This window comes from Phaenicophaeus curvirostris, chromosome 6 (genome assembly GCF_032191515.1).
Source record: "Phaenicophaeus curvirostris isolate KB17595 chromosome 6, BPBGC_Pcur_1.0, whole genome shotgun sequence".
NCBI classification, from domain to species: domain Eukaryota; kingdom Metazoa; phylum Chordata; class Aves; order Cuculiformes; family Cuculidae; genus Phaenicophaeus; species Phaenicophaeus curvirostris.
Window position 1 is genome coordinate 6084821 of NC_091397.1, and position 27707 is coordinate 6112527.

Genomic DNA, 27707 nt, shown 5'->3' on the forward strand with positions numbered 1-27707 from the left:
TCCTGGTGACTTGGACAAGAGAAATCTATGAAATGCCATCCAAACTGCCTCTTTTCTTTCCCTCACTTCTCTCTTCTCTGTCTGGCAGCAGAGAAGGGCAAAAGAGAGCTGGAATCCCAGACAGCTTTTCTGGAGGTAGCACTGCAACTTGTGGGAACAATTCAGAGGGGAAATAGAGTTAGGGAAGAATACTTAGGAGCCAAACTAAACACTTGTGTGGGAAAAGAGGAACTGTGCCATCCCACTTGTTCCGCTGTAAAAATCACTGTGTGCTTTAACATAATCTGCAAGACAAGCCCAAGATTTGAAGTAGAGTTGGATGTGATCTAGAATAGATGTGCATTTACAGCTCTTGATCAAGTTGCTTCGTCGTGGACCCCTAGGAGTCACAGATGCCACTAGCCCGTGTTTCACTCTACTTTTAAATATATTAGGTCAAAACAACTTTTGCCCATTTAATTGCAAAATCCACATGTCAAACATCCCTTCAATTTGTAGAAACAAAACATAAGACAGAAAATATTTTCCACTTTTGTGAGTCCATGGTGAGTCTGAGAGTATAAGGATAACCTGGATGATCATGTTTCTGAGAACGACAGGGTTGTCATCGACTAATTAAATACATGCAGTTTGTTGAAGCTGAAGAGCTATAATTTATGTTGTAATAACTATGGATACTAGAAGCTGTTGTAGAAGTGTTAGAATTAGCCACCGGCTGGAGTGTAACAGCCTCATGCTCCACTCCTTTGCCACCATGCATTTAGCTGGTCCCTTTACTCCTTAGACAAGTCAAGCAGAGGAAAAGCTAGCACACACATCACATGGCACATCACATTCCATAATAGTCTGAATTTGGGGCAGGGGGTCCAGATGCCCCACTCTGTCAAAGAAAAGCAGACATGCAAGCAGAGATACTCAGTTCTCAGGTACCTACAGGTGCATATCACTGCCTAAATTTAGGTGTCCTGATAAACACGTTGAATCATCAGGACCTTCACTAGGGTCTAAAGTATGGTTTATCTCGCTGAAGTAGACATGCAAAACAGGAGAGATGACTCATGTCCTAACGGTGTCTACTTCTCGCTGAATGTCTAACATCTTGCATTTCTTTGGTTTGGCTAATCTGTTCCAATGCATCAGAGAAAATATATTTTAGTTGATTCATTCTGGCCTGTGTATGAGGCTATTTCACAACAGTTCCATATCCAATGCATATATTTTTAGCCATGAATTTTTACATTATTTGTCTTGTCTAAGCTGAGAAACTGCAGGATGGATAAAGATAAAAGTGAATGTATAGAGGAGAAGGCAGTACTTGAATTATTAGCCCCATGCATGGCATATTAAAAATTAAGATATCTGACCAAAATCTTCCATTTCCTTGTCAAATTTTTATTTTTAGTCTTGAAAAAGGCAAAAAAAAAAAATTAATAAAATCATGTGGATGTTCAAGCAGTGTAGTCTTTTTAGGACCTGTCTTTTTAGGACTCTATCAGAGTAGAAGTTTTTATACCTTATGGACATAATGTCCCTTGGGAGCTCTTACCTCATCCCCAATATTCATATATTATTGTGTGTCTCTAGCATAAAAAATACCCTGGTTATAGAAGAGGATTATGATCAAGATATTGGATGGTCTCTTGGTGGAATTGCTGTTTATCACTGCTATTAGTGAAAATAAAGCCACTTTTAAGAATAGTGGTTTTAATTTCAGAAAGTGCAAACAAGTTCCAAAATTGTGAAGCCTAGTGTATTTTCCATTTAGAAAACGTCCTGCATTGATACCATCATCAGATGTTTCTTTTTCACAGGCCACTTGATGTATTATTTTCTGGTTTAGTTATTGACTGTTTGATCCCAAAAGCCAAATTAAGCACGAAGCCACAACAGGGGTTGCAATACTAGGCCACTATTGTGTGCTTCCAGTGCATTGTGCCTCAGGCCCAACTGAGTATTACCAACCACTCAAGCATGCACCATTGACACATAAATGCATGTTTGGATGTAGCTTGTTAGCAAATGCAATGTCCCCAGCAGTTTTATTTGGATCATTATATTATTGCTAATTAACAGAAAATGTCATGACTTTTGGAAAATAAATGTTTTTGCAATGTGTTATTTACTTCGAAAAATTCTTCCATGTAAAAAGAGGAGGAAATTATACAGGGGAGAAGGGGAGGAAAATTTAGTAGAACCACAGGATTCTCAGAAGTGTGAGTCTCATTGACATCAGTGGGACATAGCCAAAACCATTCCTGGTACTGTGACTCACTCATACACCTCTAAAACCATCCACATTCACCATTTTTAGATGCTTTCCATCATTTGCTCAGATGCGCTTCAGGTTTTGGTTAGCATCAGGAGAAATAATGTTTAATTCAGCTAACTGACCAGCAAAATATAGTAGCTAGAAGGCAGCAATCTCGGTGCTAGCATCAAAGGCTACTAGTTATTAAAAAAACCCAATGAAAAATCCCTGGCTTCTCTGCTTCCTTGCTTCCTTCAGCCTCATTTACATAATGGTTTAGAGCATTATGTAATTCAAAGCAAATCGCTGTCAGTCGGCACCAGAATCCATTGCATCTTTTCCGTGAAGCTATACAGAGTCGCTGGAGTAAATGTATTTGAAAAGAGTGACAGAAATGAAATAATTCTGTTTCTCTGACACCAGGGGTCTGACCCACTGCCTATTGCAGTCGGATGAAATGTTCCCCTTGACTGACGTGAGCTGAGGATTGCACCCCCCAGAGCCCATGTAAGCTCTTAACTCTGATTCCTAAACTTGGCAACCAAATCCAAGCAGTTTTCAATTGCAAACGGGCAGAATATCCCTCTTCTTTGGGCAGCAATAATCTCTTTCTGTCTCTGTGGTGCGGGGGGAAATCTCTTCCATCACAGTGGAAGATCCGCTATCTTTATCCAAACAGTTTTGTCAAATTTACAGTGCACTATATAATGAATCAAATCTTCAATATCCCTCAGCAAGCAGCAATCAGCTACTCCCTGATAGGATCCCTGTTCAATTTGTCCTTTGTGAGTCTCTATTTCCATTACTGGGCAGGATAATTTTGCCAATGCACTTCTAAATCTGTGCCTTTTGATTTTCCTCCTGTGTATTTTATTGCAAAAGCACTGAAAAGGCAGACCCATTGCTGGGGCTCCATTAGCACTGAACACCATCCAAAACCATATACCGACAGGGCCCCTGCCTCCTTATCCAGGGATACTTAAAGTGATAGACAGTGATGCATTGCATGGGACAAAGAAGAAAATAGAGTAGCTGTGGCAAAATCACGTAGGATTGGTGTGAATGTCACTTGAGGTTTATAGCTGTGATCAGGAAGAGGTTTGTGAAAAGGTTATGTTGACTTGGAATAAAGTAGGTGGGAGGGTGAGATAATTTTCTTGGCTAATGTATAGGAAAGGAATAGAGCTGGAAAAGGGTGGGAAGCTGGGTGAAGATGTAGGTTTACAGATGGGGTGCAGTTCAGTCAAGGGTGGTGGTCATGGAGCAAAATGCCAAAGCAGACTTGGCAGGACCTGCTATCTCACCTCACACCTGTGGGATGTGGAAAGGGGACCTGCCACCTCTCACAGCTTAACACTGTATGATTTGTGTCTGTCTCTCCCAGACTTTCACATCTAGTATTTTCTTGAGCCTTTACCTTTATCTCTTTTTGTTTCTGTCACCTGAAAGAAGGAAAACCTATATTGCTTAGTTTACTGTTAAAAATGGGGTTCAGGTGTTATGTCATGTTTGTCTCTTAATTCAGTGCTGAAACTGTGAAAGAGGTACTGCCTTTGCTTATAGAGTTTAATCCATCTTTTTAAATGTAAACATGCCAGTTTTGGTGATGGCTTTTATAAGTCTATTGGTTTTCCCTGCTGATGAAACTTAGCTGGGGGTGGATTGGCCATGCCTTGATTGAAACTTTGTGGTAATACATCAGACAGCTTTCTAGCTATGGCTACCTCTCCTCTAGAAACATACAGCAAAGCTTTTGGTGGCCAGCATAAAACCTGCCTTCTTTCACCAGTATAACTATCCCATAATGGCTTCAGAATATATTTTAATAGCAATTTTACAACTTCCTATATCCATTAGAATGTCTTTACAAAACACTCTCTGAATAAAATGGACCACACTTGATATATTTTATTCATGTAAGCGTTCAAAGCACCTAATGGTGTGAGTAGTGTATATTATATTTGGCACAATGTGGAGTTCTCCTTTAGATGTCTTATTTCTTGCTCAACAGCTAGTGACTGCATGCTGAGCTGAAAACATTCCTCTTACTTGGTACCTCGTTGCAAGATCTGTTTGTTTAGAGGAGCAAAGTAAAAATCTTTCCCTGCATCTGATGGCTGAGGAGTTTATAGTAAAATAACTCTGAGGCCAATCTCTAGTTAATTAAAATAGACATGGAAACCTGTTGGGTGCAGAGAATTATAATTTTCAGCAAAATATAGAGTTGTGCACTGGTAACTGTAATGTGCTGCTTCTCTTTTGCTTACTTATGTCATTTGGTTGCAGCATAATTTGAAATAAAAACACCTGGAAAGAAAGCAGAATATTTTTAGCTCACTACAAGTATATATTTTATCATAAGAGAAAACTTAGTGCCAGCATTTAATTCGTGGCATAACATTTGTCATCCCTGAATACTGTTTCAATATCAGGATGAAATCTGCTGAATTAATTTCCTTTTAGCACATCTTAGCCTTCTGAAGACTTTATCTTATCGATAAGGCATTGGTAATGTCAGAATGCCGAGATTCTGATGAGTGAGATGCCAGCAAAATTCATTAAACTGCCTTTAAAAGAAGATAGCACATAAGCAGAGCTGGTTATGATGAAAGACTTGTGGTTTGGTGACCCTAGGTTTCAGTCAGGACATTTTGTGTTGTTTTTTTGTTTCCCCACAGATGTGAATGCAATGAGTTCTGTTATTTATTTCTGCCCCTGGTCAGTACGCATGATAAACAAACAAGGCTCATTTCAGGAAGTCTGTGTTACACGATGTCATATCAACCTTCAGGGTTGCCTTGTGACGTGGGCAGTAGGAGGAACTCTGTCTCACAGCTCCTCCTGCGTCAGATTGGGGCTGATTTCAATGCTGTGCTTTTCCTAGAAGATGTCCTTTGAGAGATAAACATTGCAGGCATTTCTGTCAGATTTTTGTGGAAGGGAAAACTGGTCCAAAGCAGGGGTTGATGTCTCAAGTACCCCTTTTTTTACCTTCAACTCTGAGCTCACCCAACAAGACGTTTCTAGATGAAGAAACATTTGCAGATTGCCTTCACATGTTGAAAAAAATCCCAGGGTTTTCCAGCTCCCTTCAAGCATGGTTACCTTCTAGGTCATTACATTAAAACCTCAATTACATGCTTCCTTGTGTTCATACTCCAGTGTGAAGGTGCTCTCTTTAAAGGAAGGGTTTCTACCCAAGTATTCCTGGTCCTAATACATCACTTCCCCAGCTGCTGTGACTTCCCTAGAATGGTTAGAGCTGTGCTGATTTATGGCAGCTGGAGATCTGGCTGATTATATGTGTTAGGAACGTGTACTACAAAAAAAACATTGTTTATGGTCTTGACAAAATTATGCCTGTTGGAAAAAAGAAACAAACCAGATATCGGTTTAAGCAGAAGTAATGAGTGTACTGTGTAGAATTTCAAGGGCTATATTATTCAGTTCCCTCTTGTTTTGATGTGAGCACACAGACCCTCACAGTGTGTATTAACAACAACTGAAATTTTTCAGTTAAGAGAGAATTTCCCATGACACCTCCTAACTGTGGAATTGAAGTGCAGTACAAATATAAGTGAATTAAGTCTCAAAAGGTTGCCTCTTGATTGTCAGTAGAATTATAAAGAGTGTCTAAGTCACCTAGACTCCTTTAACCTCTTGATCTTTATGTATCTTTATGTAGAAGATCTTTATTTGATCTTAATTAAAATCAGCAGCTCTCCATGAAGCCACTATTTCATGGCTATAAGAAAATTTTCATGCAGTCCCATACCACCTTGTAGCTTTTTAAACATGATAAATTATCTGTGTGTATGTGTAAAATTATGCATAAGAATTTCTGAATCTAAGTCAGTAACATTAAATTAAACGTGTCATTGTATTGTTTTTTATTTCCTTAGCCAATTGCTCACATATTTTGCAGTGCTTTGCAGGCCAAAGGAAAATGCCAAAGAGATTATATGGAAAGGAGAGGGGGAAAAAAATGACTGTGCCCCATGTAGTCTCAAACATTTAAAGAAACCCATCCTCATGACTGATTTTGTTACCACAGCAGTTAGGAATGCGAACTGTATATTTAATCATAACTATTTCTTAAACAAAAGGAGAATTTGGCAGAAATGTTTTATAAGAGTTATGTTATGTATGTTTATATGTTATAGTTTTATAAGATTTATGTTTAATAAAATAGCAGTGGAAACATACCTGCTGCCACAGGTTATCCCCAGCCCATGGTATCTTCTTGAATTTCATCACAGAAATCAGTAGGGTTAAATGAAAACAATTCTACTCAAGGTGAGCATGTCTCATAGTATCTCACTTTTAGCCTGTGAGCACCACTTTCACATTGTTGATCTTCAAGTTTGGCTCCTTTATTATCATTGCCAAGTGTCTGAAATATATGCATGCATGTCCTTGGTACTGTGCTAGGGAAGCAATTCTATGTCATTGAGCAAGTGGGAAATGGAGATGCAAGAAGCCACAGCTTCTCTGAAGTCAGTGTCCAACCAGGTGTACTGCACAGCAAGGACCATTTCTATCAGCATCTTTGGCTATGATCAGGTTTTGGTAGGTACTAGGGTGGTGGTCTGAGTCCATGAAGCCTGTGAAAAAGCAGGAGGACAGCCAGCTGGAGGTAAACAAGACCTGCTTTCCCTGTATTTACACTACTGCATGCAATTTATTGTGCACAGTGGCATTTTGGGTGATGGTCACCCATCCATGGGGAGCCAGGCAAAGGCTTGTAGGGCATGCAAGTCATGTTCTGAGAACCTGAAACATCTTTTGAGCTGGGGCGTCTGAAGCCTATGAGAGTAAGGCTAAAACTGTAATAGAAAATGACATTTACCTTTCTGAATAAATAGAGGCACGAGCAATATCTTATTTGTTTGTCCTGTTCTCACTTCTTGCCGTGCCATAGAAAGCATGCATCTTGGGGCTTTATTTTCTTATGCACATTTTGTTTACACAACCAGTACATTTTTTATCAGCAAGAACCGATGTTAACTGAATTTAACAAAGACAAAGCAAGAGGGAAATGTTCATTCTGTGCATGGTGATATCACAGAAACAATGTGTTTGAAGCCTTGTACTTCAAAAATATGCCTGAGAGGAATGGAAAAATCCAGTCTGATATTGTAAAAACGTGAGTCACAACAGCTATTATCTCTTAAGAAATGGCATTCCAGCTCTTTGATTCCGTCATTGATGATTTCTCTTTTTTTAGTTGTGGTTCTTTCTTACCCTTTTAAGAAATATCTGGGCTAACCCTGGCTATTTGTAGAAATGTTTGCAATTTATAGATTAAAAGAAATTAGAAATAGAAAAGACCCATGCAATTATCTTGTCCATTTCCCGAAAGAAGATGAAATTGAAAATGAATTAGGCTAAACATATATATTAAAATTTGGAACTTAAATTTATATACAATATGAAGACAATACATGTCAAGCTTTTTCAATTGCAAAGATGCTGGAAAATTTAAGTTGTTCCTAGGCAACTATCTTTCTGGAATTTGCAGATAAAATTTAAAAGATCTGATTTGGACCAGTTTGAAGTTGATTCAATTTTCTAATAAGAGAGAGCTTACATATAATTTCCTTTTTAAAAAAAATTAAAACTTCTGATATTTATTAGGTTTTACTGGCTATTTTACTTCCCTCACCATCCCTTTTCCTTTTTTTTATGTTGTTTTTTTGTTTTTTTTTTCTTTTAAAAAAAGATTTGACCAATTCTGTTGCCAGAATGGCTTCTTTCAGACATCTTCAAGGATGTATGAGGGGCATGATGACTGTTCTCATGAACATCCAGTTATGATCAAGCAACACTCGTGAAAACTGTGGCACTTAGTACAGACATTCTACACATTCTCTTACATGAAAATGGTCAAGCATTGGAAGAAATGATGGAGTCTTCTTCTCTGAAGGTGTTCAAAATCATGTAGAGGTGGTACTTCAGGACATGGTTTAGTAGGCACAGTGGTGTTGGGCTGACATTTGGACTGGATGATCTTAGAGGGCTTTTCCAACCTTAATGATTCCATGATTTTATAGTGCTACGATTATGAATTCCGTGGAGTAATTTGTGTCCCCCATGCTATATGGCCGTGCCTCCAGTTCGGCTATATGGAGATGGCAGCACAGAGGTGGCTGGCACCAGTTTTCCAGCAAAGGGAATGTCTGTATAGATTGGAGACAGTCACTTGGCCCATGCTCTGATGCATGGGTAGCAGGTAGTTGGTACAATGCGAATCTCTAGTACCTGCAGAGTATGAGACTATTAAAATTGGTTCTCTGTGTGCTTCTGCACAAGTTCAGACCAGCTACAGAGTCAGTGGGCAGATTGAACCAAACCCAAGTCAGTGTAGACTGTCTTGTATTGACGTTACTAATATGTAAGGACAAAAGTGTGTAAGACTGGGCAATGTTTTTTTCTGGACTGGTAGCCTAGGAAGAGTGTAAAAACAGGGCAAACATAAGTAGCCTTTCTTGCACGCACCCAGATTCTGCTGCTAAGGGATTTTCACAGTCAGAGACAGTATCTTTGTGTTTCAGCCGTTAGTGGATCTTTTGCCCTCGGATTTGTGTTGTGGCTTTTAGAATCCTTGCCATTTGCAGCCGACAAGTTTTACAGTATAACTCTGCACCATGGAAAGTGGCTTTAGTGGTTGTTTCAGACCTTCTGATCTGTGATTTCATTTCACATTTATCAATTCTTTTATTATGAGAGAGAGCAAACAATCATTCTCCGTTCATTGGCTTCACAGTTCTAATGATTATCCAGACCTCAACTTAGCCGACAATGATCTCCTTTCCAGATTAGAGACCTAGTCTGTGCAGTACCAGGAGTACTGATCAGCCACTGACTTTAGTTGTCTCCTTAAGCATTGAGACAGGTTTCACCATGAAGAAACAAACATTGAAACGAGAAAGCACTCCGAGAATTCTCTGGCCACCTGTACTGATGTCATTTTTAGAAAGTGTAATTCTACTTGCTTGCACTGGCAGTGAGTCAAAAAGTGTTGAGCATAAGAAAACTCAATTTGTGGGAAAGCTTCTAATTTCCTGTTTTTCAGGAGGAAGGGGATGAAACAAATGATGTGGGAGGAGAGGGGAAAGGAGTAGAGAGAATAAATCTAAATAAAGAAGAATGTCAGAATACCCAAACTCCAGGAAAGCGAATTCATTTTATCCTTGCTTGTTGAAACAAGCAGTAATGCAGGATATAATGTACAAGCTCCAGTAAATCATTCCTGTATGATAGGCTGTGATCAATGACAATTTAATGAATTCATTTTAAAATGAACTCAGAATAGGGAAAACAGTAGTTATTTGAAAGAGTACTTTACTCAAATAAATTGAGTCAATAAATATGCTATTTGTCATGCAGAGTCCAGTTAAAGTCTTGTTTGCTAACAAAAATGCTGTCATCACAAAGCCTAATAGAAGCAAACTATCTGGAAGTATCCACTGTAAATAGACAAATGCCATCTGAAAGGAGAAAACAACAATTGTAGCTGAACAAAGAATTGTATCCTGCATATGTCGATGAATGCAATAGGGTAGCCCACCTCAAAACCTGTTATTTTGTTTGTAACCAGCTTATATTCTGGTTTAGTATGAATGGTCTGGTGGTGGTTAAAAACAAGGGGGTTGTAAAATGAGTTTTAATTGTTGTGTAGTGAGAGTTTCTCTTGCTGGGAAAATATACCACTAAAGTCACTATTAAATTGTAAAATATTATTTCAGTGAACATGAATGTATTTGTGCAGACTACTAGAACAGGGATAAACTTCATCCCTTTTCAAACAGTAGTTTTACATTAATTTTCACAGCTATCTATATTGTTTAGTGCAGATACAATAAAGCTTTTTGTTCAGCTATGTTTTTCACGCTTGGCTTTATTCATTTAAGTTGAAGAAATGGGGCAGTTCTCATTCTTTGTCATTGAGGTGGGATCTGGAAGTGTTAACAGTGAAGCACCATCAATCCAGGATGATCAAACCTCATAAGTTTGCGTCAGATGTTCAAACTGATGTTTGATGGAGGGAGACTGATTTTCAGATGTGATGAACTGTCAGCAGTGGCTATTCAGCATCTCAGAAGCTTGGAGTACTCTTGAGAAGGTCCCAGGGGTTTGCCTGGTACATTTGTGCTTCAAACACCCTTCAGATTGTAGGGTATGGAGGAGAAGAAAATGCTCAAAAGTCTTGACAGATGTCTTGAAGATGATATTTACTGTCTAAAAGTAAACCAGTAATTCTGCTGTAGAAGCCTAAGAAAGAGATTATGAAGAATTTCTGTGTGATTTAAGAATCTGAACTTGACCCTTCACTCTTTAAATTTGGAATAGAACAGCTGGGGCATTTTTAGAGTTTGCATCATGTGGCCAGAGATCAGCTGATTTAAATCTGCCCTGGTGTCATCTTAGGCACATTGTTCATCCACTCCCAGAGCTGCATTTTCAAAAATGAGTTAGGAATCCAATTCCCTGTGGCTTTCAATGAAACTTAAGCTTGTATGAATCTAAGTTACTCCTTAGTTTGGATTTAGAATCCTGAGCAGTTGAAAACCTTAAGAATGCTCCACAGTCTATCTACAAAGTCTTTTCAGCTTTGATCACAAGTGATTCCTAATTGAAATTACAGTTTCAGTCATTTCTGGTTTTGTTGATGTTCCACTAACCACTTAAAAATAGATGAAGTGTTTCCTGATAATAGGCAGCCTACAAGTTATTTAGTGGTTTTTTTCTTCATTCTGATGGCTTTGTTCTTCTCGGTTTGCTCCTGTCACTAACCTTTGGTACTTTTTGTTTCAGCTGTTTCCACTACTAGGAGTAAAAAACAGTAAAGACAAAGCAGGATGAAAAGATGGCTGACTTCTTGTTACCACCGGGTACTAACAGCTTCCACCGGTTCACGCCTGAATCCTTGGCTGCAATTGAGAAACGAATTGCGGAGAAGCTTGCAAGGAATGCAAAGCAGGAATACAGAGAACAGCTGGGTGAAGAGGAGAAACCTCGGCCTCAGTTTGATTTACAAGCTTGCAAGAAGCTGCCTGATATCTATGGAACTGTTCCTCCAGAGCTCATTGGAGAGCCATTGGAGGACCTTGACCCTTTCTACGATGATTGCAAGGTGAGCACCAACCAGCTATCCTGCTTCTTGCTTTCTGCTGAAGCATAAACAGCCTCTGTTTTGAGGGCTGCTTTTTATCTTTCTGCAGCCAGTAAAAATAATTTTTTTCCAGATTAAGAATCACAGTCTCAGCATGAGCAGGGCTCCCAGAAAACATCTAAGCAGGAGAGCAAAGAGGGATAAAAAGCCTAATTAAAAGTTGGGTGTTTTCAGATAACTCTGAGTGTGAATATACAGTGTTTGAAAAGAGCAGAGAAGTAGCTCTGTTAAGTTAAGCCGGAGGTTTTATCCACCCTATCTTTCCTTCTGCATGAGCCTTGACTCTTCACAGGTCTGTTTACCACTTAAGCCCCTTAATGTTAAAGGCTTCTGGGTGACTTGAGTCTTGTGCTAGCGTTCTGCACAAGAACAGGAGGCACCTCCACAACTGTTCCTGGAGGGCAGCGGTTCTTTTCCTGCCGAGGGATAGTTCCACTCCATTTAAGATGACCAAAATAGAGCTGAAGGGAGATGTGAGTTGTATGTGAAATGCTGGCACTTTACAGAAGGGTAAGCTTCATCCTAGAGTGTGCATCACCTGATGAGGAATCACATATAGCCTGGACCAAAGCCACAACAGCGCAAACAGCTTCTGTCAAAAGGCTGTTGACAGCAAAGCTGGGTGGATTGCTTACTGCAGTTCATTCCCCTTTCCAAGCATTTCACAAAACGAGGGACAAAATAAGGCTTGGAAGCACAGCGTGTTTTTAGAGAGCTTCCAGTTCTTTCAGGTACTGATGTTCCTGATTTGGGTCTATGCTGTTTCCTGTAAACAATGAATTAGTATGACCACAGTGCTGCTTCTATTAAAACAGTGTAGAAACAGGTGCAAGAACTACAGAATGGAAGTTAAATGGATAAAGACAAATAGATTACTTACCTGGAAGGGCCAGAATTAATTTACCTTTTAATTTGCCTGCTATCCCCGGGCACAAGCAACAGGATATAGATTTGCAATTTTAGTGCCTTGAAGATCTTCGGTTCAAGATGAGTGAGTTGCTTAAAGCTGAGTGTCCTGATCCTGTCTCTGAATGAATATTAGTTCCTCTGCGTATGGTGGGGCATGTTCAGAGCTCTTTAAATTGATCCAACATCCAATTCACATGTGCTTTGTATTTAAGATAACTCACAGTGTTGTTTTCTCCTGCCCAAATTAACATGAGCACAATGACAGTGCCTCAGTGCCAGGGTCAGATCCTGCTGTGGAGCTGCACTCATGCAGCTTTTTACTTGGTGAGCCAAAAAAAACATTGACTGAGAGCAGCAAAGCGCTCAAAGTAGAGAAGATGTAATGATAGCATAGTAAGGTTCCTGGCACCTGGGAAGAAGACTATCATAAAAGCTCCTCTGCCACATTTTAGTCTCCAAGTCATTTTTTATACTCAAACTTGATCCTGCTCTCTTCTCAACCCTGTGATGGAGATGATGGCCCAGGAGCCTTTAAGGAGAGAAGGAAATAAAAATTGTTGGGATGTTGCAATAGGACTGGAAGCAGCTCTGCTGGGAGGGTCTTGGACAAAACTCTTCACTGAATGAAGGGGAATTTAGGGGTCTTGTGAGGGAGTGGGAAAGAATTATGGGATACTGGCAGGAATTTCCCAGTGGGATTTGGGCTGGGAAAAGCTGAGTGTAAATGCAAATACTAAATGTTCTCATTTTCTGTTTTGTTTTCCAGACATTTATAGTACTGAACAAAGGGAAGACAATCTTTCGATTTAGTGCCACTCCTGCCTTGTATATACTTAGTCCTTTCCATCCAATCAGAAGAGCAGCAATTAAAATTTTGGTACATTCATATCCTTTCTATTGATTTCCCTCCTCATGTGTTTTATATGGTTTTTAAACACAGATGGATGGAAGTCAGAAATCATTTTATTTCATTAGGCTGTTTTAAATCTTTCAGCTGAGTTTGCTTGCACAAGCAGGAATGCATTTGGATTTTTGGTTTGTTTCATTTTATATTGTTTTGTGAGCTATGAAAATGACTGCATTATAGTGCTGGCATCAGATAATGTGAACTGCACTGAAAAGTCTGATGAGTTTACTTAGGATAGAAAGGTGTGAAGGGCCTGACCATATTTAGTAAAGAGTTAGGGGAAGAATCTGGTTGTAGTACCTTAGAAAGGAAGGGAAGCAGGAGGCTGGAGCATACCTGGGGAAATGTGCACTGATGGAGAGCTTTGCTACTGAGCACTTAAGCAACTTCTCCCATGAGACTCTGTGTCACTGTATTCAGCCGTAATTTAATTTTGAGCTGTCTCAGAACTGATTTATTTTGCCCTCCTGAAATAGAAGATTTAAAAAAAATGTTTTGTTGAGTTTTTTTTTTTCTTTTTAGTTTTTTTATTTTATTGCAATGCATTGTTCAGCTAGGAATGAAAGCGCAGGCTGGCTTGATGGACCTTTTGGTGGAAGGACAATGCCTGACTTTGCCTAGCTCGAGTTCTGAAGTCACACAAGATATTGTGCAATGGTTGATTTTGGCTAGATTTTTTAACAGGGACACAGAAGCGTTATATTCTGACATAGTCACATCTCTCTGTAAGACCAAACTGACCCAGATGTTCAGCTTTGTGTGAATATTATTGAAAATACACACATTTTCATGAGTTGCCTTCTTTTTCTATGGTGCATATGGGAGAAGTAGCAGTGGTAATTCAAAGACTCCATGTGCTGCTGTGATGATTTTGTGATGTTTTAGTGATGGAGATCCCTCCTCTGCAATGTTCAAGTCCACCACAGAGAACTAACAAATACTAAGCAGGAAACAGCTTAGAATCATTGGTTTATTATCAAATTTGAGGGGGAAAAATAGGGAAAGAAATCAGATTCTCAGTTGTTGTCTGTGCAGTGCGAAAAGTGAGAATTTAGGTACTCTAACAAGAATGAAAATAGATGAAGCTTTTAGTAAAAATAATTCTATGCAAAAATATGTGAATATGTGTTATCACCCAAGACATTAGTATGGTTACTAAGAATACATCATAGAATTTTGCAGAGGAATTTGCTTATCGATCAGGTTATACAGGGAAGCAATACACCACATTCTACTGCATACCCAGAGTCCAACAGTGTTTGTTAGGTACAGTTACACCAGTACAGCCTTGCTGAAGTTGATTGAGGTCAATGCCTTTGCACGGGTATGGATAAGAGAAGAATCTGAAAATTGAGCTTCTCAAAAAAAAAAAAAAGCATGCATGTGTGAATATTTCCTCCAGCTTTGGAGGCCTCTTCCATCGTCTGCTCCTTTTCTCCCACACCATCTGGTGAAACCAACAGGTCACCAGTATGTGTAATACACGGAAACTGCATGCCCTTGGTAGCAGTCAACCAGAAGAAAAGTATACAAGAAAACCTTGTCACTTTACTTCCAAGGATAAAGACCACAGAGGAGTGGACTTAAAAGATGTGTCAGGAACAGAAATGCCGTCAATACGGAGTGTAAAATTTTCAGGAGTGGAAGTACACAGTGCAAAAAAAAAATCTAGTTCCAGAAGACCAAAGCTATCATCTTGTGTTCATAATGACAGGAAATCCTGCAGCTCAATCTTTGGCAAGCACAGGCAGGAGGCAGCAGCTCCAATCCCAGTGAAACAGCCGTGAAGTTCCTGCAATGGGCACTGACTTTTTTTTGTGTCGATGAAGACCTTTCATATCAACCTGCAACACAAAGGCCAATTGGCTGAGCTGGCAGTCAATATCACAGGCAGGAAGGAGCCTGAACTGGCAAGTACTCCAGCAGATAATATCGCAGACCTGAATCTGGGAACCAGATCTATTATCTTATGTGAGTGTAATCAAGTAATCTTTATTTTCCCTAGGGCAAAAGTGAAGAAGAGCATTAACAAATGGTGCCCCGTCATGTAAGTGTTGGAAGCAACTTCTTTAGTAGATGCTGTATTTCCACTTGCAGTCATTGACTGTACCTTGAAGGCCAACAGTAGAGCAGAATAGAGAGGACAGAAGAAAATTGTCCTTTTTGGTTAAGTAGCTGTATGTGGAGTTCTTCCTCTGATTCTTAAGGCAGGATGGATCCTTTATGCTCACTGCTCATCCAGCCAAGCCTGATTAGTCTAGTCATTCAAACAAGGGAAAAATCATCCGCAGCCTCCTAGTAACATGCATTGCTTCAATTAACAACATACGTTTGAACCTCTTCTAGGTATTTCTCCTCTTCTTCATAGTCTAGGAGGCCTCATGAAGGGACCAGGGTCCAGGCCATTGCCCAGAACAAGGTTCTCATCCATTTTTGTCACAGGGGACATAGGCATTGTAGGTCTGCATCCCATTGGATGAATGCTTTTTACCTTCTGCATCATTATTAGTTGTTATTAACATCTTTATTTGCTATCTCCTCCTGTTAATAACATTAAATCACTGATGTCTTATGCTTCAAAGACTCCTCTTAGATCTTCTTGCCTGCACGACAAGGACTGTTCTGTGATGTTCCTATTTTCTCCAAGCGATTTGCTGGCCTGGATAAAATCTATAGCAAATCCTGTTCCACACTTTTCTAGGTATTATAGGTAGTTGCTCTTCTCATCCAGAATAGGGTTTTTGTGAAAGTTGAGCATTTACTTCCTTGATGCTAGAATACGGATTCTGGCCCATTTAAAATAAATAAATAAAATCTGTTCCTAAAGAATTTACTATCTTTATTTATATTTTCTGGTTGCAACCTTCTTCCCATCTGATTTTACATATTTTTCTCAATAAGTGAAAATGAGACCTTGTGAAGCACCAATTACATGTGCTATTGATTGGGACTAACCCTTGCTTGCACATATTATATGTAATTTGGCAATGATCACTTCAAGAGCCTCGAGTATTTGGTCTGCTAATTAACAATTATCCATCATAATGTAGTCAAGAATAGAAGTATGCCATGTTTGACTCAATATCTTTGTGCTAGAAGATAAAATTTATAACTTTTAGATTTGGCTTACTCAAAGCCTATTCTATAACTTCAAATTGGAAATAATAGGTTTAATTTATTGCAGAAAGAATCCTGATGAGTAGCTTAATATATTTGGTTTGTGATCCATAAGACTGTCCAACCCATACTTCTGGGTGTGTTAGCCTTGTCAACTCACGGCTTTTGGAAACTGGAATTAATAGCAATTCTATAATAGGTAACAGAGAATAGTGCTAACATAGATTATCTCAATTTCATCTCTTTTACTTTGTTCTTTACAAGCAGATCACCATCATTACTGACTTTTTCTAATGCAAACAATTGCATTAGATTTCAGGAAGGAATGCTCATTTTCATTCAGTCGGCATTTCTGTTTTCTCTTTCTTTTAACACAGATTTCTGACTTTGCTACATAACCAGCTGAAATGTTTCTTTCTTTTAGGTTCTCTATAGTTTTCACCTTGGTCATGAAACTCAGTTTGATTTCACAGTGCATTTGATGTCCCAAAGCTAACCCCTTACATTTTCAGCTGCTGTTTGCTGGTATATTCTCTTTGGTGTTTCAATAAGGTCATGACACCTGCCTATAAGTGAGCATCTCAGAAAGCTGTTAGATTCAGCTTATACCACAAGGGAACAGTGATGTATAAATCAGACCAGTGATCCTAAAATGAGTAGTTATAGAGGAATTTCTTTGCTTGGAATTCAGTTGGAGGATAGTATTTGTTTAGCCTGGCCTGAACATAACGCCTCTCTTTTACAATTGTTGTTTTCATAATTTTTCATAGCACTTCACTGTATTTGAAAAATTAATCCAGTGTTTTCTAGGCTAGCAGCAGCTTACAACCTAATTGGGTTAACCAGATGGACACAACTTTTAGGAACATATCTCAAGCTGACTTGAAAAAACACAACTGGATATTAGATAGTCTTCCCACTCTTTCAGCAGGAGGTGTTGGCCCCAGAAGTGGAAAATGTTTGTAAGATGAACAGTCCCTTCGAGTTCAATTACGGCTTTCTCTGATGGCACTGGGGAATACACACGTTTGGTTACTACCAATTTAACCTCGTAGTTGCTTATTTGGCCCACTGGTAAACATTCTGCTCTGTGTTCAGTGGAGGTTTTAACTCTGCGAAAGGATGATTTTTATGCAAATATTTCAGGACGTACCTTTGAAATAGTATTCTTTGATTGCTATTCTTAAACAAAAAAATACTACCACTGGGTTCAGTAATGGAATGAAAAAAAAAATAAACCTTTTTTTTTTCCTTTTTTTACCTAAAAAAGAATTTATATTTCAATGCTACTGTTCTTTCTTGAGAAAGGCCCCAAACTACTGACAGGCTCTAATGCTGTTTTCCTTTGTCTTATCTTCACTCCACTTAAACTCATTAGTTCAGCTTTCTCTAGTAGCATGGGACCTATTATTTATGCAGGAGAATCCCATCATATTTTCTAATTCTTTTACAGAAAATGGCATGTGCTTTTAGGAGAGCAGTTCAGTGAACTTTGTTTTCAATTTCAGGGTGCTCCTTTTCATATTTATGTCCTCAGCTTAGCAGCTAAGTGCATGGACTATACACCTGGGAGGTTCATTTTAGCTTCCTAGTAGGGAACTCGGTCCCTCAGCCGAGGCAGTCAGCTTTGCAGACAAAGACTGTGTATTTGCCATGCGGGTTTGCAGACCAAGCCTTAAAATTAGTGCTCTGAAACTTGTATTAGGTTTGGTGAAACTTTATACTGAAAACAATACCTCAAGTCCATTAGAGAGATTAGAAAGAAAAGATTTATAACATTGTCTATTGCCTGAGAAATGTTTCAGGATGCAAAATACAATGGGAATCTGCACAAACAGAGGGGTTTTTTGTAGATAAATGAGACTAATTCCTCTTTTCATACAAAGTTGTGTACCTATGCACTTTGTCATCTGACCAACACAGCTCTAAATTCGGGGTATTGTATTTTCAGAAGACTGCAGAGTCAGTATGTTTGCTGTATAAAGTATGTATGTGTAAAAGATGTAGGTAAAGAAAAAAAGAAGCAGGGAAGAGTCCCTTGGTTTTTTTCTGTGTTTATGCAATTATTGTTTCCTTATGTACTTGCAAACCAATGTCTCTAGTGCTTTTTAGGCACCTTGCAAATTATAAGTGTGTGGTCACATCTTGTGTGAAATGACAAAAATTTATGAACTCTTATATTATATGCATTGTTTTCCTTAATTCACTTATTTACATTGTTCAGTATGTTTATTATGTGCACTATTTTAACTAATTGTGTGTTCATGGCACAATCAGAGACTCCACCATGGAATAAATATGTTGAGTAAGTATCCTTGCTGTTTTACAGCTACCCTGTCCTTATCTCATCTTACCTGTTCCATTTGTTACCTTCTTCTTTTCATCTTGTTGTCTGTTGTCTAATTTGTTTCCAGTAATCCTAACCCTAGTGTCTGTCTTGATGAAACATATTGGCAGGCATTTATTGCCCATGAAAATCCCCTTAGTAAGTCAATTTTTAGTCTACTGAGTTAATACTTATTGCTGAAATGACCTGCTATTCTACCCCTGAATGAAATCACAGGAGGCAAACTGCGTTTGAAACTGGCCAGCCTGCCACAGTTACCATGCAACAAATGCAGTAGTTGGACACATTTAGGATAGGCTGATGGAGTTTACGTTGAATTCTTTAAGAAAATACTTCCTGGATTTACTCAGTTCTGTCCTGAAACTGAAACTTGTTGGAAATAAAAGTCTCTTTTGGACAAGAGAAATGCATCAAGAGAAGTGTTTCCCTGTAATTATTGGTGGGCATACTGTATGAGCAAGCATAAAATTGTCTAGGAACACTTTTATAAGGATTTCTGTCTTCTTAAATTGTCAAACCTTCAGAAAAAATAGCAAAGATATCATTTGAAAGCTTTTTTTGTGTTGTTTGTTTTTTAAATAATTTTAAAAGAGACAGGCTTAAGAAAGCCCATTTCATTTCCTTAAGTTTCTTTAAAATATTCCTGCTAGAAACAGATACCAGATGCACAAGCTAATCAACCTACAGTGCATTAAACAATTATTTTGGCTCATTGAACCAATCAGAACACACTTTTTATGTTTGACTGACATATGATAAACACAGCCATCTGCTGCTCTGTAGCCTGGTGGTTGGTCTACTCAGAGCTGTACGGAAAGACAGTAAAATGCCCTTATTTTAGGTGTCATAAAATCATGCAGGGCACATCTTCTAGGCCATAAATTACTAATTATAGATAGCATAGCACTGAACCAAATATTTCATCTGATCACAATAACATCCTAATCCCAGGATGTTTCATGTATTTCTGTATAGTATACTACCCTCAAGTATGTCTGTGACTTTGGTTTTCCCCTGACATCCTTTTATTGTTGTAAACTGTCATGCAGTACCATAGCCATGCTATATCCAGCTGAAACATGGATTTCTCATACACGAGTGAAAATTTGGTCAGTGGGTCTATAGCTGGGAATTTGAACATTCTGGAGGAAAATATTGAAGTGCTGGTTGTGTCTTCTGTAGGCAGGAAAATGTAGATGATATTTTCACTGCATCAAGCAGGGCATAAGGGCATAGAGCAGAAAGGCAAATGGACCCTTGTGGGATGAAGTAAATCCTTACCAAGTTTCTTTTTCTCCTGTGTCCCTTCATACACCTCAGCTTTTCCTCCTCAAATGCAGAGAGTAAAATCAAAAGCAAGGACTTTTAAGGAACAAAATAACCCAATGAAATGTAGTTCAAATTGATTAATATTGGATTTGGAAAAGATACATTTCATCCATTTTGTTCTGCTGTTCAAGAGACTCACAGGGGATGCAAGAGTAACCTCATGCAAAAATTTGTCCTAGATCTTCCTTTAAAACATTTTCCATACCATTTTGAAAAAATAATATTAATTCAACTTATCCTCACTAATTTTTTTTTTAAATCCTGACTTCTGTTGTTAAAGAAGCTGTTCAGTTGCTGGAGGACTTTGCCCAATCCATTTAGAATTAGATGATGATTATACAATCAATTAAACCATCTGACATGCTGAATAAATACAAGTGCTTTATCATTTTAATGAGCTTATACACTGTTAAGTATTTTTTTTAGTTCTTTGCATGTGTTTTCTGCATGTATTACTGAATACACATGCTGTCACGTGGATGACCTATATTGGAAATACCAGAACCAAACTAAATAGGAGCCATCAAATACAAGATAATGCTTAGGTGTGTGGTCAAAGAAGAGATGTAAGAAACATTTTACACCCAATGATGCACAAAACCAGTCCTGCTAATCTCCGTTTTAGGATGAAGCATACTGAGGTTTTATAATGTGTGCAACTAGCTCTACTGTGTGACATGATGGCAGGAGAGTGTGGGATTTTCCACTACTTGTACATGTGCCTAGTTGCAGGTCAGCGGAATATAGCTGAGAGAAAACATTTCCTTTTCACACATAATGAGGTTCTTCCTTATATTGCCACCTTTAATTGTTTACTGTTTGTTTTTTTGTTTTGTTTTACCAAACAGGAATCCCAACTGTTACAATTTTTTGCTGTGATAGCACAGCTGCTGAAGTTTAGGGACTGAACAGAAAACTCAAGCTAGTGTTTCCAGTGGATGCCCCTAATATCATGACTTGTGAGATTTCTGTTTTATGAGATTTTAGGTGTTTATTTGAGGTTTTCTTTAATAAGCTTTGGTATCATCTACATCTCCATTTAGAGAAAAGGAATAGGAAATGCCAGTGGTGGACACTAAATTTTTATTATTTTTATTAAGATATGGCCTAGAATACTTTGTTCAATTGGGCTAGATATCTTGTATAGATACATTAAAAAAGAGCTGCTGTATACCTTGAAGTATGTCTCTGATGGTAGGTAGGGCCCTGAGTGAATACAGATCTGAACAAGCCAGATATATTACTGTCCTCCACAGAGAATTTGCTAAATTTTATTACAGATATCTTCTTTATTACAAAAGGTAAGATGTATGTTCTATCCAAGATCATCACAGTCAAGGGGCTGTTGGTAATAAACAATTTATTCTACTAAGGGAAAAAAACCCACCCTTGTGTCTCTTTTACTGTCAAGCACGTCAAAATTACTACATACCGTATTCAGGTGGGAGTTTTATTCTTCTTTCTCAGTGAGGGAATTCTGTTGTTTAATTCTGAGGGCTAATGTGATTTACCATGGATAGTGAACCAGAAGGGAATCTGCAGGAAGAATACCCTTTTTAGGTAATAAAACCAAATGGTGACATTTTTTAACCTACTGTCCTTCAAAATATCCTGGGCAGGAAGAGAGGAGGAGATGAGAGGCATGAATGGAACAAACACTCTCCTTCAAATGAGAGAGACAACAAATAATATGGCATAAACCTTTTCTTTTTCACAGAGCTTGAAAAGTCTCATAGAACAGCTTAATTGTGTAATAATCATGCTTGCCTTACTGAGTGAAGATTCTGTAGGGTACACCTTGTGGTGAAAATTATCTGCATCCTGTGGCTGTCGTGAGCGATTTCCCATTTTTCACATGCTGCTTGATCCACACACGAACATGCTTATAGACAGCCCAGTATGGCAGCAATGCCTCAAATGAGCAACCCCAACCAGAAGTGTTTCATGTGAGTAGGATTGGGTTGAGTATACCTCTGTCATTCCTACCATCTACTGTTTGCTAACGCTTGTACTTATCTTGGTCACTTTATTTCCCAGGTACACTTTCACTGGCATTTACACTTTTGAGTCATTGATAAAAATATTGGCAAGAGGATTTTGCATGACAGAATTCACCTTCCTTCGAGACCCATGGAACTGGCTGGATTTCAGTGTTATTGTTATGGCGTAAGTAGCACTCCTTTATATATTTAGACAGCAATATGCAATAGAATTATCTGTTTGCTTTATTGTTTCCACTCAAATTGTACTGAAAATTGCAAAATGCTGAAATATATAGGATGGAGTTTGTTATCCTGAGCGGTTTCAGAGGAAGAAGTCAGGAATTCTTGATTCTGTTCTCTCAATTCACTAGACCATTTTGGAGAAATTATTTATTGTGCTCCACAGAGAGAGTTGTTTATAAAATATCTGTAATAATATTTACCTACCTAATGTACTTTTGGGAAGCTTCAGACCTCTGAATAGGAAGTGTTGTGTTACTGAATATCCATGGATTTAAATCCCTGTTTATAATCTATCTATCCATCACACCTCCAAAGCTGTTTTTGCATTATTCACTGCACAAACCCTGTTCATCCTGAAAGTAATTGCTATATTACTACTACAGGGAATTAATTGAAAACCCTCTGAAACTTCTTATGTGTCTTGGGAATAGAAATTTGGCCCCCATCATGATATTCCCCTTCGGTTATATACTTCTACCTAGATTACTAGAGTTCACTCAGGGCACATGGGGTTCTGGTGCTTTGAAAGAGCTGATGGATTCATGGCATCTAGACAGCTAAAAATACACAGGGGTAGGGGAGCAGCCAGCCAATGTTTGCAGCGCACAGAGGGTCAGCCCAAGCTCTGGTCAAAGGCAGATGTCTGACGCTGTCAGTATCTCCAGCTAGCTAGCAATCCAGATTTTCTTCATAGTTGAAGAAGAGACAAAACTGGATGATCTGTGATGTCCCTTCCAACGCAAACCATTCTATGATCAGAGAGAAAAGCACGTGAAGAGCACATGCCCTGAAAGGCCCCATTTCCTCATCACAGAAAGATTTTCTGATCTCTCTGCATTTTCTGCTTAATGGTACCTATATTATGCTCTGGTTTTAGTTTTTTTTCTATCTACCCTCTTTAAACCCTGTAATTCAGAGCCTTAGATGAGGTGCAAGCCTGCTAGCACTGGCATTTGAGCTGAGCCCCTGGACATGTGACATTTGAATAGATCTAAAATTGTTAAAAATATTCAAGCAAACTTAGTTCAAGAACCAGCGAGGGCCACTGGTAGCAAAACTCCGGCAGCGTTCAGGGATCAGGACAATATATTCAAGGAGTGTCTGGATGGTGCTCTTAGTGAGATGATTTAGTTTTTATGTAGTCTTGTGAGGAGCAGGAAATTGGACTGGATGATCCTTATGGGTCCCTTCCAGCTTGAGATGGTCTATGATTCTTAGCAGCGTTTAGCAGAGGACCAGCATGAAGATGTGTAAAACTTATGTGGACTTCAATGGGAAGACTCTCATTTATTTTACTAGGCTTTGGATCAAAGCCAGCCCTACGCCAGACTCTGGTATCTGTTACTGCGTTCCTGTGGATTTGGCTGAACTGACATCTGGCCATCATGATAAGCTTTTTAAAAAAAAATTGCAATGCAGATGGGGAGGAGCTTTTGGAGGTCAGCAACATTAAGTATTTTTCTCAGTTAAACTTTTCCTCAAGCAGTGATAAATGCTGTTCTCCTACAACATTTAGAGGCAGGACAAAGCAACAAAATGTGTCACCAGGCTACTTTCCTGTCTCAAACAAACAGTAAAAGCAGGGTACAATAGTTACTCTGTGAGCTGGGATGTGAGCTCATTTGCCAGTCTCTAAATTCAGCACAATATGGAGAGCTTCTGTGCCTGGATTCCCCCTGTTCTACAAGGAAAGAGGTTTTTGACAGTGAGGGAGAAAAGAGCAGAGAGACAGACAAGATGAGTCACTGCTTGCACCCTTGGCAATGCATCTGCTCCACCTTTTCTTCTCAGCTCTAGTGAGATTGGGGCATTACTCCCAATTCTGCTCCCTCTGGGAACATGTCATTCACTGTCAATGAAATTTGAGTCTCAACAGTCAGCACAGGACAAGACCCCTTAAGTTCTGTCCTCATTATCTTTGGATGTTTGGGGCTTGGGGAGCTGGAAAGATGTGAAACTTTGCACAGACCTTGAGGTGGACAGTCACCCAGAGGCGAATTCACTTCCTGCAGGTAGTAACCATGATTTGGTCCCCAGAGATTCTGGGCTTACACCTCTTTTCACTTTTCTGATTCTTCTAGGCTTGTTCTCCAGCCCAAGGATACATGAAAACCTCCTTAAGTCTTGTTTAATGAGTCACTTGTGTGTCTGTGCTTACTTTCCTAGCTACATTTCAACTTCCTTTCCAAAGGATATTTCATTTCTCATTTAGAAGATCCCTGAAATGGGGAGGAAGGCTGCCACTGCAAAAGATCAATTTTCTCATCATCACATTATAGCAATAGCTGACCCCTTCAGAACCAGCATCCATATTCCCATTGTTTCTTATTTTAAGGCATGTTATATTAACGTTTTTAGAATAGAAAAAAAAAAAGAATTAGAATTCTAGAATAGAAAAGAAATAGAAAAGTGTTTCCTCTAGCCTGTGGTCAGCAGTGAGAGAGTTAAAAGTGACTGCAATATGATCTTCATATGTACAATAAAACCTCCTTCCCAAGTATGCAAGCAGCTGATATTACAGAGTGTTGGATAATGGACTTTATTCTGATATGATTTATCCTTCATATAAATACAGTTTGCAAGTAATTTAAAGTAAGATTGATCACAAAGGTAACTCTGGTGTTGTCTTTGCTTGTAGCTAGTGTGATGCTAGAGGTATTTCTGTATGTGGAAACAAAGATTACATGGGGGTTCACAGTGGGTAAGCCTAATAAGTATCCATAGAGTTTAGATGGACCAAGGGTTTTGAGCTGGAAGGAAACCTCATTCTTTCTCTAATGGGTGTTAGACCATCACTTGCTTTAGAGTTATCGTGAAATAACTTCTTACCACCTCTTTTGGGCAGGAACAGGACAGATTGGGTCACAGAGAGTAGTTTTAAATAGCGCACTAGAGACTAAGAGCTGCGACAGTGCCACAGGGCTTTTCTTCTACCCTGCACTAGCAGATAGAGCCATGGCTTTTGAACCACTGTGGGGCCATGGACAGGTCTGGGGGAAATTATGAACCTGCCCCTGTTTAGATCACTCTTTCCTAGACAAGTGAGTACTTTCCAGAACAGGCAAGGGAGACACAGCTACAGCTCTGGGTTGGAAGATAAGAGCTTAAAGACAATAAGAAATTCCCTAGCTAAAAGAAAAAAATCAGGATGGGAATCCAGTTGCTTCTCTGCTTCCCAACAAGGAGAAATTGGACTGCTGTAATTCCATTCAGGAAATGGCTGGAAGAAACCTTAATTATCTTTTGTGAACAAGCAGCAGCAGAATTTGCTTCAAATGCTTGTTCATGTTAATAATGTGTGCTTACAAATCTCTGGTCAGCAAAACCATAGTCCCATGATTCTCCCCAAATTATTTTTTTCCATCCTTACACACTGCAGAAGAGTTTGGGAGAGAAACACTGGGTAAACCTAATGAGGAGGAATTACGAAACAGGTAAATCATTGTCCAGACTCCCCTATGAGATTATGAAGAGAAGGTATATAGCTGTTCCAGGCTATAATCTGGATTAGTAGATATGGAGAGGATGCTTTTTCCTCCCTAGAGGCCTTAGCACAAAGCCCACTTAAGCAGACTTTGTAAAACAACCAGGTGAGCTTATCCCTTAACATTTAAGAACAAATGTATCAAAGAAATAGAATACACAAATGAAATTTAACAGAAATTTAATAGTGAAATTAAAAGGTCCAAGATACAGTGGTGACTATGCTTTTTACTGTATACTGCCTTGGAGGAAATAATTTTAGATAACACTGATAAGACCACTCTCATTCCATAACTGACCCCCCTGGGAGCTTTTTCATCAGATGTTGCATAGGTCTCCATGTTAACCAAAACAGGCTCAGTAGTTGGGATTGGTATTTTAATCATAACTAGTTTTCAGTAGCATTGTAATTATATTGATTCAAAATCCATCTTCCTGCAGCCAAAGGGCATGGATTTGATGTACAAAACAAAATACAATTTTAAGCCTCTCTTGAAACCAACATCTGCCTTACCACAGAGTACAGCAACATAGAATAAATAACTCAGTAGAAATATTTGTACTGATATTTTTCCATGTTTTCCTGTATGTAGTTTGCAGAAGTTATTATGTGAAAATTACTTGGGTATTTGAAGATTTTGTTTTTTTAAGAGCAGCAAAATAACTCTTAATGACTCCTGTAATGTAAAGAATTTTTGTTAAATTACGCGATGGTAAAAGTATTTATTGGTGAACAGCACAATAACAAAGTTCATCAAGTTATTTTAAAGAATTGATGCCTGTTATATGAGTTTAATAGTTCAAGAAACATTTGAAATAATGTGTACTGTGAAAAACCTGGGACAAATGGCATCAAAGAACAGCTTGAAAAGTGGATGCACCTCTCATTCAGCTGCATTTGCTCCCACTACGTATGAATGCATTCTTTATTCAGACAAGTCTCGTACTCTATTGTATAATTCCAAATAACTGTGACTTAATTCTACAGGTATGTAGGAGAATTTGTGAATGTAGGCAGTGTTTCACCTCTTCGGACTTTCAGGGTATTGAGAGCTTTAAAAACTATTTCAGTAATCCCAGGTAAGAAGATCCTTACATTTTGGCTCTCAGCTACAAGTGATTCTTTCTCTGTCTCTCTTTGTCTCCTTGACTGTCGTTTTTTTTTGCTGGTGTTTTGTCACTGTCTGTGTGTGACTTTCCCTTGTTACAGATACATAACTGAATTTGTGGACCTGGGCAATGTCTCAGCCTTACGAACGTTCAGAGTACTACGGGCGCTGAAAACAATCTCAGTCATTTCAGGTGAAAATCAGGTTAAACACTCCGGCTGCAGTTAAAGCCTACATGCCATTTCCAGTAGTAAACACAGTAATTACAAATTACTTAACCATAGATACTGATCAGGAAATGGAGGAATGTAGGGAATGTGACCTGTCAATAGAATACATTTTTCATATGTTTTTCCAATACTATTTTTGTGGGCAGAAGGAATTAGAACGCCTCCAAAATTACAGACCTCACCAAGACACGCATTACTGTAACAATGATGGTATGTGGTGGCTTGTGAGTCACATACATAAAGTACTCATTCTTGAACCATGTGAAAACAGCAACAAAACTTTTTTAAAGTCTTTGGAAATTGATTTTTAAGAATGGAAGTTTAATGACCTCAAAATGTATATTTGTATTTAAGAGCACATCGATAGAGGGATCTAAATCTGTACTATGAGTTGAGGTTTCAAGACTGCAGACACAGATAGCCTAATTTGTCATAGTGTTTATCCATTTGCATGTGATAGAGACATTGTTTAAATTTTGGGCCCTACAGAGATCAAAAAACATTTCATATTTGATTTCAGTAGGTTCAGCGTTTCATCAACTTATGTTTTCTCACATTTTAAAGGATGTGATTCCCTACCCCCTAAAAAAAATCAGTGTTTTACTACAGATCTGGTAGTGGAAGAAGA

The 27707-nt window shown here is 38.7% G+C and overlaps 1 protein-coding gene across 5 annotated transcripts in view; it reads left to right on the forward strand.

Moving 5' to 3' along the window:
- Positions 1–27707, forward strand: part of LOC138721814 (sodium channel protein type 5 subunit alpha-like) — a 217609-nt gene that overhangs the window by 30804 nt on the left and 159098 nt on the right. For 4 of the 5 annotated variants that reach the window (XM_069859259.1, XM_069859260.1, XM_069859261.1 and 1 more), the window contains exons 1-3: positions 18579–18661; positions 22070–22198; positions 26951–27042. In XM_069859259.1, coding sequence (XP_069715360.1) covers positions 18582–18661; positions 22070–22198; positions 26951–27042 — 301 coding nt within the window. In that variant the 5' untranslated portion in view covers positions 18579–18581. Of the gene's footprint in view, positions 1–11065; positions 11385–13098; positions 13218–18571; positions 18662–22069; positions 22199–26950; positions 27043–27707 lie in introns of those variants that run through there. The other variant, XM_069859263.1, reaches the window with a different exon arrangement.